The 12846-nt window shown below is 37.4% G+C and overlaps 1 protein-coding gene across 1 annotated transcript; it reads right to left on the reverse strand.

Moving 5' to 3' along the window:
- Positions 1–10411: 10411 nt before the first annotated feature.
- Positions 10412–12444, reverse strand: LOC131079126 (uncharacterized). Its single transcript, XM_058017009.2, has 3 exons — positions 11608–12444; positions 11280–11389; positions 10412–10967 (listed from the first exon to the last, which is right to left on the reverse strand). Exons 1-3 carry the CDS (start codon positions 12249–12251, stop codon positions 10828–10830), a joined length of 894 nt encoding a protein of 297 aa, XP_057872992.1. The 5' UTR covers positions 12252–12444; the 3' UTR covers positions 10412–10827.
- Positions 12445–12846: the final 402 nt, after the last annotated feature.

The raw sequence follows: 12846 nt of genomic DNA on the forward strand, positions 1-12846 counted from the left end.
TTACACCTAGGCCTAAGGGTGAAGGGAAAAAAAAATCTGGAGGGAGTAGGGTGTGGGATTGTCATGTTTGTTTGAAAGAATTTAGGTGCAGCTACACAAGGGTAAAATCTCACTTCTTGGATGTTCCAAGCCATGGGGTCATAGCTTGTCCAAAGTTAACAAATGAGAAGAGGATAGAGTGTCATAGATTGAGTATGAAGGCAGAAATGGGGAAATAAGGTGGAGCAGTCCTAACACCTTCTTTTGCATCTTCACAAGCATCTAGACCTACGACATCCACTATTGGTAGTAGTCAAGTTGAGACAAGAGGAAAGAGGAAGGTGAGTGGTGATAAGGGAGGGTCAGTAGAAGCTTTGTTTAATATAAAAGGACGTGAAGCTACAGTCATCCATTGGTAGATTCTTTTTTGCTAATGCTATCCCATTTCATGTGGCATGTTCCTCTTACTTCAAACAACTGGTCATGGATATAGCCACTATTGGTCCCACATTCACACCCCCTGGAGATCATTTGTTACGATCTACTCTCTTAGACAATGAGTATTCCAAGATTAATGTGTTAATAGAGGATATGAAACGAACTTTAATGAGGACAAGTTGCTCTATTGTGATGGATGGGTGGACTGATGTTAGACATCGGCCACTCCTCAATATCATTGTCGCATGCCCTACTGGTTCTTATTTTCTGAAAGTTGTTGATTGTTCAAGGAAGCGTAAGGATGCAGAGTTCCAGTTTGGCAGTTTGAGAGATGCCATAGAGGAGGTTGGGGCTGCTAATATTGTACAGGTGATCACTGATTCAGCACGTGTGTGCAAATCAGCAGGTTTGATGGTGGAGGGTGCTTACAAGCACATCTTTTGGACCCCATGTTGTGTTCATGCATTGAACAATGCATTAAAAGACATGAAAAATAAATTGGGTGAAGCAAGTGGTGGGAGAAGCTAGAGACATTCAAATGTTCATTTGCAACCACCACACCTCACTTGCTCTCTTTAGATCATTTTCAAAGGAGTTCCTTAAACCCGTTGAAACAAGGTATGCTAAATTGCTAATGCCACTTAATTTTGTATCAAACTTCCAATTTTTTATTTTAATTCTCATTGAATAAAATATAGATATGCAACTTAATTTTTTATTATTTTGATGAACGTAGGTATGCCACTTACTTCATCTTGTTGGAGAGGATGCTTGAGGTGCATGATCCTCTACAGTTGATGGTGGTGAATCCTAAGTGGGCTAGATGGCAAGAATCAAACTCTACTGAAGGAAAATCTACCAAACAAAAGATTCTTGATGACAATTGGTGGTCCACTGAGGTAAGACATCGCTGATTTTATTATTAAATTGTTGATTGGTTCAAAAATTAAATATTAGATTGCTGATTTTCATATTCTGATTTTTTAATATTTTGAATTTTGCACTTCCAGATATGTTTGCTCTGTCATCTCACCTATTGTAGATGTCATTAGATATGCTGATACAAACTCTCCTAGTCTTGGAGAGATATATGAGACATTTGACAGTATGCTTGGGAAGATTAAGAAAACAAATTTGGCTAAGGATCCTACTTTGGGGTTCTATGAGCAACATATTAGGCCCATTGTGACACGGAGGTGGAACATAATGAACACCCCGCTTCATATGGCAGCCTATGTAGTGAATCCCAAATGGTATGCACCAAGGGATGGAAGGGTGCCTTCATGTGATGATGGTGAGGTTTTAGATGGGTTCACGTGGGCCATTGATAAGATATATACAGAGGAGCAGGCTTCCATACTCCATGCACAATTCTTTGACTTCACAAATCTTCGTGGTCCTACATTGAGTAAACCACAGGCAAGGTTGGACATAGCTATATTAGCCCAAAGAGACCCTATTGGATGGTGGACATGGCATGGGAGGGATACACCACAATTGAAATTGCTTGCCACTTGCCTACTTTCACAGGTTGCTAGTTCCTCTGCTGCAGAGAGGAATTGGTCTACATATGGCCTTATCCACTCTATCAAGAGGAATAGACTTACCTCTAGATGAGCGGAGAAGCTAGTGGCAGTGCATAGTGCTCTTCAACTTCAAGATTGTCAGACTCCAGAGTATCGACAAACCCCATTTTTACGATGGAATGTTGATCCCGAAGATGTGGCCCAGGTTGATGAGGAGGAAACACCAAAGGGATTGGTTGGGATTCCATTGGATGAGGTGGACGTGGACTATGACAGTGGCATAGACTCAAAGGACTCTGATTTTGATGCAATGTTAGGAGATGCAGATTAGGGGCAGCATTATACTTTGCTTTTTAGTATTTACTTAGTACTATTTAGTATTTTGATTTTCATAAGTACTATTTAGTATTTTGATTTTCATATCGTAATTGACAATGAAACAATATGGCAGCAGTGTAGCCTTTGGACATTTTGTATGTTATTTCTTTAATATCTATTATGATATGCATATTAACAATGTGAACGAATTGAAATTCTGAACTATGAGTGCATATTGAGTATTGAGTCTATTGACAATGTTGTATGTTCAAAGTTTACATTCTAAAATGTTTTCATAGTATCATACACATGCTATATCCATGTTTTCATATGAATATAATGTATATATGCATGCTTTATCCATGTTTTCGTATGAAAATTTAGAATTTTCCTATATATTTTAAATTTTCCCTATATTTAATATAGCTGTCCCCTTTTCGTCCCCCCGTCCCCAAATTTGACAAAAAAATTTGCTGTCACGGAAACTCGTCCCCCCGTCCCGGAAACTTGGGGTAACGTGGCTTCTCATGTATGATGAATATATATGAAATTAAGTATGACTGTCATACATACAGTCTATATTAATATTACTACTAAATTCTGCAAAAGAAAATTATCAGGCTTCATATATTAAGCATACATATTAAGCACATCCCCATGCAAATCCCAAGAACAAGGATGTTACTGCCTGTAACTTAATAATGGTTCTAATCTGATTTGATCCATGGTGATGTTGCTAGATGCTTTGATTCCTTTCCTTTATATCTCTCAATGTGAGGGAGAGGTCACACCTCTTCATCGTGCATTCTCTTTGGCAAGAGACACACCCTTTCACCATTAGCACCTTTTGAAAGAGTGCAACTCTTCATTATTTCTGCCCTTTGAAAGGGAAATAACCTTTCATAATAAGATCTGCACTTCTTATTTAAATCAGATGTACACTTTTGATTTCCAAATTATCCCCCTCTCAAATGAGGTTCTCTTTTGCCTTTTATATCTCGTGTGAGGGAGTCACAACTTTTCATTTTATGTCTTTTGACCATTCATTAACTTAATCAAATTTTAATTATATTTAATTATATTCTTTTATATTTTAACTTAGTTTTTAATATTTTAATTTTATTATTATTAGATTCTATTTCAAAGTGGGGGCATTACACTTAGGTAAGGACAGATTTGATGCTTAAGCCGCTCTCTTAGCTGAAGTAAGGACGATTTTGAGGCTTAAGTCGCACGTTTGCCAAGAGGAGGGACGTGTTGGCGTGTTTTTTACGCACATACGAACATAGAATAAAATACCATAAGTATCTTATCCTCTCTTGAACAAAATCTCTCGGATGCTGAAGATTAGCTTAAGGATCATTCGAGACGACTCCAAGGTTCATGAATGAGGGTCACTACGTGTGGATAAGTTCAGTTGGTTTGATGTAATTATGCTGGAATCACAAGGGGACTTACATTTGAATGCTTGAATGCTTGATTTGCTGGAAATTAGGTCCTATCTACTCAATTGGAAGATAAAAAAAAAGAGCAAAAGAGATAGGGTTTGAGAGAGTCTATTTAATCCTAAGAATGTAGGAAGATGGGTGAATGATCGGATGGAATCCTACTGGGCATGGTCTCACCATCAAACTGAACAATTTAACACAAGCTCGGTGCAATTTTCTAAGGACGTTTCAAAGATGTTCGAATCAAGTTAATGCATAAGCAATGAGTGTAGGACAATTCGAGTTTAAGCTCATGTCACTCCAGTTGACCACGCAAAGCACACTTACAATCAGCAAGAGGCTAGTGGTGTGGACTAAACGGATTCCACATAAATGCATTCAACAACTTCTTCCATTCAATCTAATCAACATGTAAATAAATTGAGAAGTAGAACCATGAGGCTTGTTGAAATAACAAATTTCACCATAACTTCAATGAAAAGAATATCTCATTTACAAGTCATACCAACAATTCTTCCTTCTCTGAATCTACTCTAATTCTAATTGTTATTCTATTCTCTCCTAACTATTAGCTATTAACTATTAGCCTTTACAAATGAAGAGCCTCAACTTTTATAGAGAGCTCATTTACAATGAATGGCCAGGATTAATTCTCCATCAATGGCCAGGATTTTAAAATGAAAACCCTAATTAGGGTTTGTTACAACAACTCTCCTTAGCCAATGAGAAAATTACATTCAGAAAGTGTTGTCCAATAGATATCAGTGGTAGGTGCCTCGGAGTTTGTGCCATCACTGGGTGAGCTTGGTTCACTGAATCAAGACATGTTGAGGTAGACGTTCCTTGATTGGTAGAGATAGTGACTGGGATGATGATTGGGACGCGACCTCCAACTAGCCCTTTGTAGGTTTGATCTTCTAACTTTGATTAACTCTTCTGAAACTGTCTGCTTCTTCAATCGTGCTCGATGTAGGCTTCAATCATAGATGTGTGAGGTGTAGATCTTAGTTTTGAAGTATTGATGTACTTCTAATGTCACCGTTGTCTTTCTCCTTTGAAACTCCAAACCTTTTCTCTTGTGACTCTCTTCATGTCCTGCAAAACAAACAAGCAAGGATTACACATACTTAATATAGGTTGATTAAAGCATATAAAGAGGATTCGCCATAATGAAGTAACACTTGAAGTTGCTTTTTGCTCGTGAAGAGGGGCTCTTGAAGTGTATTCCATCCTTGATGTTCATTAAGTTTCCCTCGCCTTAAACTTCTTCATTTTCTTCAACTTAGCTCATACCCTTTAAATTGTGAAGTTTGCTCATGTAGGTCAAATCATGAAGTTTACTCTTGCATGTTGAACTTGTGAAGTTCATGAAGTCAAGATTTGCTTGTGTAGGCTTGAAGATGAAGATTGCTCTAGATGGAGTACTTGCAACTTGTTTCAATCACCTTGCTTATTCATGAAATTTGCTCCAATCTTCTAAGTCATGAAGTTTACCATTGTAGAAAATTCACCCCAAACCTTGAACTTATGATGTTCGCTTTCATCCTACAACTCATGAAGGAGTAAAATCTCTTCAAACCAGCAGCACATGAAGTTGCAAAATCCGCTCAAAAGGGGGTGCACCAAAAGTTTGTTTCTCTTATCTTTCTCATCAAATTTGTTCTTCCTCTCCAAATTATGAAATTTGCTGATGATCTCAAACTCATGAAGTTCATTGTTCTTGTGTGAAATCCGCTCCATTCCCTCTAGACATAAAGTTCGCTCTTAATCCCTTAAACATGAGGTTGCACACTTCACTTCAAGGAGGTAATTCATGAGGTTCAAACTTCGCTCCTATCTCTCAACTCATGAAGTTGTTGACTTCACTCTTATTTCCCAATGTACGAAGTATAACTTCGCTCCAAAGGCCCAAGTCATGAAGATGTTGAATCTCACTCTTATCCATCAACTTGTGAAGTTCGCTTGAGAAGCGCAACTCATGAAGCAATGATTTTGCTTTAAAACCTTCTAGGATGAAGTAACAATTTCGCTCCTCCTTAGCAATTTGTGAAGTGGAAGATTTCGCTCCTCTTTTGTCAAACATGAAGTAAAGAATTTCGCTTGAAGCTTGCAGCTGCTGAAGTTATCAACTTCGCTCAAAAACTCAAACTCATGAAGCTATCAACTTCGCTTCAAAACACCAATTCATGAAGTAAGAAACTTCGCTCATCTCTTTTGATACATGAAGTATGAATTTCGCTCCTAGTTGCTTGAACCCGAAGTTCACTCCTATCTCCTTGAAGTTGAAGTTGTAAAATCGCTCTACTTCGCTCCTCTTGGTGAAAACATGAAATTCGCTCGTATCTCCTCCAACATGAAGTTCGCTCTTCTTTCTCAACTACCTAAGTTAAAACCTCGCTCACTCCCTTCAACTCATGAAATAAGCACTTCGCTCTTCTTCAATGTACGAAGTTGATCCAATTTCACTCTCAAGATCGCTTCATTTTGCTAGTTCATGAATTTCGCTCCAAAGTGCTTGAACATGAAGTTGTCAATTTCGCTTCAAAATGTAAACTTGTGAAGAAAGCAACTTCGCTCCATGTGGTGAAACATGAAGTTCGCTCCTATCATCTCCAACATGAAGTTCACTCCAAAGTGCTCAAAGATGAAGTTCACTCGCCTCTCCTTCAACATGAAGTCCGCTCACCTCTCCTTCAACATGAAGTCCGCTCACTATTTAAGTATAAGTGACATTTCCTTATATCTTTTCTCTTTCTTATACTTTAACTTATATTCCATATATATTGTCAGGATATTTGAGAGTGATTTCGGACCTCCAGGAGTTATAAATAATGCAAAATCTAGTTTTTGGAAAATTCTTCAAATTTCAAGACACTTCAAAATCAAGATGACATTCCAAACTTCTAAAGCGAGTTCGCTCTAACCTTGATGTAAGGGACGAGACTTAGGAGGATACTATGCAATCAACCAAGGCTTGATTTAGCAACTTGAAGCATAACCGGATAGTATAAAAAAACCCTAGGAATGATCTAAATAACCCCTAATCACTCAAATGACCTGACCTCCTTCACTCCACCTTGAGGATGTTGAAGATTTATAGCTGCGAGAGAGATTTTCTGAAGAAGCCTTGCCAGCTGTTCTTATCTGATGTGGAGTGATTTTGTGTTGCCTGTCGTTTCTATTCCCGTATGGAGTTCGTCGGTTGCCTTTCCTCCTTGCGTCGGTGGTGTAACCAACCTCTTTCTTTATGCGTGACTCTTGTCATTCCCACGGGGAAGAGTAATGGCTAGTTCGGGAGAGTACGTGAAGAGTCTGGTCTTTTTCGTGCGTTGATTGTTCTCTTTCTTGTTGCGGGTTATGACGGATTCCTATATAAGGTTGGTGATAAGGCAGCCGCGGGTAGAGCTAAAGGCATTCCGTCATTCATTTTTTTGTTTGATATTCACCCTGTGTAATGTTCGGGCTTCATATGTAATGTTCAAGTTTCTTGTGTAAGGTTTGGGCTTCTGTGTAATGTTAGAGCTGAAGGTTGGTGATAAGCCAGCCGTGGGTAGAGCTTTTGTTGGAGATCATTTATGCTGCGATCTTCATCATTTTTCAGTCTTCTCTCTGAGAAGGTTCAGTCTCTCTTGAACAGGTTCAGATTACTGTGGGTTGTTATATGATAACAATCGTATTTAGTTCTCGACTTCTTATTATTGTATCAGACTTGCTATCATAATAAAACATTCATTTTGTGTGGCTGGTATTTTCACCCTCAAGTGGAGGGTTTTCCCAGGATAGATTATGTGTATCTTGTTTCAGTTTTCTATATTCTGGTTCAAGTTTTAACAGAGGAGATCCACCTGGCTTGATGACCTTTGAGAAACTCAATCCCTTCAATGCAAAGGCCAAGACACTAAAATGACCAACAACAAAACTAAAAGAGCTAACCCTAGAATACCTCACAACATGACGGACTAAGATGAAATCAGTCCTGGTTGAGGGAAGTTTGTGTTTCAAAACCGTAAAGGAAATGACATCAAATAGATACAAGAGCCTCTTATCGCTGGTTTTGTTGACCATGGGACAGATTGTCCAAAAGATGTGTTCCAAGCAAAGGGTGGCCCAATGAAATGCCCTAAGTCATCCTTTCAAATCAAACTAAAGGTAATTGGTTCAGAGGAAAATACCCTGTCCAAACAAAATCCGCACTTGATTCAAGTCAAAGGGATGCAAATAGCCAACTCTTAAGTCTCTAGATGAGCCATCTATCTCAAACTCAATCACTCCAAAAGGATCACTCCTAAAAAACTATCCTAACAAAACCTAAGACTAAGAGCAAAAAAGAGGGGTCCCAATGTGTAAAAACGTCACAACAAATCGCTGCCTAATAATTTATCCCAGTCAGCCTCCATAAGTATTTCTATTATATGTATCCTTAGTTGGAATAATTATTTATCCTTAAACAGGTCGGCCATCTATGTCATTGCCTGAATCTCTTTAATTGGATCGGCCTCTAAATAATTGTTTATTATTATTTAATTATTTTTATTCATTTATGTTTTTCCTTTATACTGGTTGGCCTTATCAATTCTGTGGCCTAGGAATTATTATTTAGAGGCTGCATTTATGACTGTGAAGGCTGTAATTAGGGTGCGGCATGACACTCCTTGATACAAGGGCTGAGGGAACTAGATGCAAGGGTTGAGGGAGAGGTAGAATATAATGGTAGAATTTCTACTCAGTCATCAAGTTTTGGAGACTGATCTGTAAAGTGGGATGGCATGTTTCATGCCTTGAGGTCACCCCTAGGGCAGAAAAATGCACTAAATGGTCTCACAACCCCTCCGTATAATATTGTGAGTTATTTTACCATGAGAATATCACCATGGTGACATAGGAATTGAATGTGCACACCTCAATTGTGCAACATAAAGTATCTTGATTTCCTTGAGATCGATGACATCTTGGAGCAAAATGACAAGAAGCTCAAGCTGTCCTTTACCTTGCATATTTTTCCTCTTAGCCTGCTACTGCATGGTAGCATACCAAGAACAATTTCAAACTTGGCGTAAGGCATTTCATTATGGGCAACAAGTTGTATGGATAAATCAGAGGAAGAGGTAGAAGACACACAGTCAAGCTTCTATTTACTCATCAACCTTTAAGACAGCTTCCCAAAGAGGACAGGGAACACCCAAACACATCTTTTCAGTAATCTTATACTCACACCCTGGGTGAAATACACAATGTATTTTCTGGCTCGTACCCCTTAGCATCATATTGTGATCTACTTTAACATGGACATTAAACCATGGTGGTTTAGGGTTTAAGTATCACACCCTTTTAAATATAGGGAATGGCCCATTTTGTATATATCCAGACACAGAGAAGCGCAAATCTAAGCTGAAGGCATATCTGGAAGTATAGTACCACATAACATGTGTATCCTCCTATAAGCTACAGCTAGAAGTGGATCGATAGCGACTTAATGACACAACCAAGAAAGTGGTTTCTCTTATGGGAGGCTGGTAATCACTATAATTCCTCTGTGATGGTTTTGGAGAGGAGTCACAATTAATAATAATACCTTAAAGGTCACATGTCCCTTATTCTTGACTGGGGTGACAATCATGTTATTTTCCTCTATAACGGTATGTTTTCTAGGAATGTATTCTACAGGCAAGCAAAGCCACTTTTTAACATCAAGATAGCTGTTAATCCTTGGATAAGACCAACCACCACTGATTGTAAGTAGCATTATCACATGAAATGTTAGGTTAAAATATAAGATGGCTGTTTATCTGATACACTGCATAGCTATTGAGGCCATAACAATCCTAACAGGAAATTTCAAGCCTGTTATAATTGACAAAGTTAATGAAACTCCTAATTTTAATAAAGAAGCTAACTCGAAGGTATTTTTTATGAGGCAGCATGAACATGTAATATGTTTTATAGTCACAAAACAAAGATGTATCTATGAAAAATCTGTATACATAACAATGTATCAACCACTTTGTATGCAATCTGCTCTTTTATTACGCATTTCACATCAACATGCTATTTTTCTAATGTAAGCTTGCTCATGCATGCAAGCATACAAAAAGGTGTATTGCAACAAATAACAATACTAAAAGAGAACTCTGGAACGATGAATGCATACAACAGCACCACTGACCACAGACTTTCTGAGGAAACCAGATCTAGGGTTCAAACAAATGAATAACTGTAATTCTCCCAAAGAGGCACATAAATCATTGTTATGTTTTTAAACTGAAAAACATTGTTTGCATAGATATTCAAAAAATAAATATTGCATCAAAACTAAATGAAGATCTCCTAAAAAAATAAAAACCTCTCAAGTGCAAGAGATGTCACATGAAAGTTATTTATAATGGCACGGGCATTGATAAATAGGGTTTTTGTTGAAGTTTACACAATTAGCAAGTCAAGCACCACGGCCCTTGTTAGCATGTTTGCAAATCATGGGCAACTTGTTTGCCTTCTAACTTCCAAAAATTACCAAATCTCCTAGAAAAACATTTCACTTACAAAGTTGCCTCTCAAAATCCAACTTTTAAAGTGCTCTGCACTTTTTCACCAACTCATTCTAAGCTTTGAGACATCTAGAAAGTGTGATCTTATATGTATTACATCTATACTGGGACTATGAATATAAAAGTAAACTTCCATTGGGGTTCAAGAAATGACAGCATATACAAAGAGCATGCAGCAATAAAAACGTGTGCATGAACTCAATTATGAATGGAATATACATTTAATAATTGTACACTATTCTTGTGAAGAAAGACATAAAATACTATGCTGGATGAACATATCATCACAAGCCAAAACAACTGTCTCTACAAGAAGTGATGGCCTCATAAACAGATAAGAAATGTACTTGACACAAGGAAGATACAAACTTAGCAAAACCAATATACAAATTCATGACACAAAGAATATATTCAGATGGTGCCTTGGTCTCTGGACAGAGAGAGAAGGAGAGGAACATACCAAGAGCTACTTTCAGAGAATATGTTCCCAAAACTTTAACTATATTCTGTGAATTTGGCCTTTTTATATGAAGCTATTGACATTGGCCACAATATAACATCACTATTATCTGCTATCTAATCAATGGTAGATGTGTTCCCGTCTTTGGGTGCATGTACGAAGGAGTCCGCAATTTCAACTTCATCGTCATGCTTCTTCGATGCCAATCTCTCGGCTTTGCGCATTTTCTTTGCCTCCTTCTGTTGTTGTTTTTTTTCTGAAAACATATACAAAAAATTAACAAAACTTTATTTTTGTAAAATTCATCATATATTCAAATTAGCCGCTAAATTGTCCTTTTTTCGAACTGAAAAACCTCCTAGGGACAGTTCAGGTAAGTAAGAACTGAAAGAACAAAAGAAAGGTGCAGGGCAAACCAAATATTCTTTTACTTATAAACCTACCATAGATATTGTGAACAATGACAGTGCAAGATTTGAAAGAAAGCAGCTTATTAAGCATTGAATGAGGTATGGAAAGCATGAACAATTATTAGTAATAGAATTGATCAAGGAAAAAGACCAATTACTTTGTTGTCTCCTAGCCTCGGATTTGGCAAAAAACTCCACCCATTCATCTGTCAAAACAAACGTGGGCTCATCCTCTTCCTCCTGTATCTCATATGCATTTTCCATTGTACTGTACATAAAATCGAAAAAATAAATGACCTTCCAAACAGAAGCATAGGACAATAACAGCTTGAAAAAAGTGGAGAAGGAAATAAATTGTACTAATGCATAAAGAGTAGATAGGACTTAACAGTAAAGCACGTCATAATAGCAAAATAAGTAAATAGAATTGAAAAGTACAGTGTTACTATAGCAAAAGGGATAAACAAAAAAGAAATTGTGGCACACCCATTTTCATTCCAATTTTCACATTCGGTGCCCATATGTGAAGATATTGGTTCGCCGGCAACACTTCCTGAAAATGTTGGCGCAGGCTTCAAATCAGATCCATTATAACCAGAGTTTACAGGGCAGACATGTGGCATGGAGGAGAAGAGAGGAACTGGTCGAGGCATGGAACATAAAGGAAATGGAGGAAAAGATCTCGTTGGCGACAAACAAGGATGCTGCCAGCAACCATGTACTCTGCAGCTACAGAAATGATGATGAGGATATATGGGTGTCCTATGGGGATAAAATGGCCGACAAAAACCAGGAGGTTGAACAGCAGGATACTGGCCAGCTGCTGTTGAGCTCTTAGGTAATGATCTTGCTGAAGCATTTGAATGAGGTGGACACATATGTGGCACCTTCTCGGCAGTCAAAGATTCATTTATTTTAGTGTGCTCTGGAACAAATAGTTTAAAACAATTGGGGCAACTTGGATGGGCATGACCGCATGTGAATGAAGGGTATACCCAATGGTACGAAGGGCAACAATTGTGTGGGAAACAATGGTGAAACGGGTGTGGATGAAAAGGAGCAGAATTGAAAAAGGAGTTCACATTTGGCTTTGGAACAACGTTTTCTGGCATTGTAAGATTGGACTCCATGATGGCAATTACGATTCTGTTTTCAATCTGTAATTTTTTCGCAAGTTGCCACCGGCTTCGAAGATTTATTGTTGGGCAGCCTTTAATTTTTCATTGATTTCATCTAGTTAAAAGAACTGTCAACACTGAAGCTTTTGAAACTTTCGAGCCAACCGTTCATTGGCGGTCTGAATGCCCATAAATATTTCACAGAATTGAACTTTAGGGTAAGGTTTTTTGCGACTTCTTAGCTTAATTTTCTAGGGAGCGTTTTATGGTTAATAATTTTATTTTATTTTCAATTTTTTTATATTTTTTTCTGGAATTAGTTATTTTATGTATTATTTATTTTTCTTTTATTTTTGGTTGATAGTTATTCTTTATGTGAACAAGCTGTGATTCTTTATGAAATCATTTGATTTTTCATTGAAATATTATTCTTTTTGAAATCAATATAACATTCTATTGTATTGACAATTATGATTATTAAAACAATTTCATGTGTAAAAATCATGGATGACATGTTTTATTATATTTATATTCATTATTAAATTGTTATATATATGTTGATATTCATGTTGCATATTATTTTATTTATTTGAAAAGCATTTTCATG

This window comes from Cryptomeria japonica, chromosome 10, assembly GCF_030272615.1.
Source record: "Cryptomeria japonica chromosome 10, Sugi_1.0, whole genome shotgun sequence".
Classification (NCBI taxonomy): domain Eukaryota; kingdom Viridiplantae; phylum Streptophyta; class Pinopsida; order Cupressales; family Cupressaceae; genus Cryptomeria; species Cryptomeria japonica.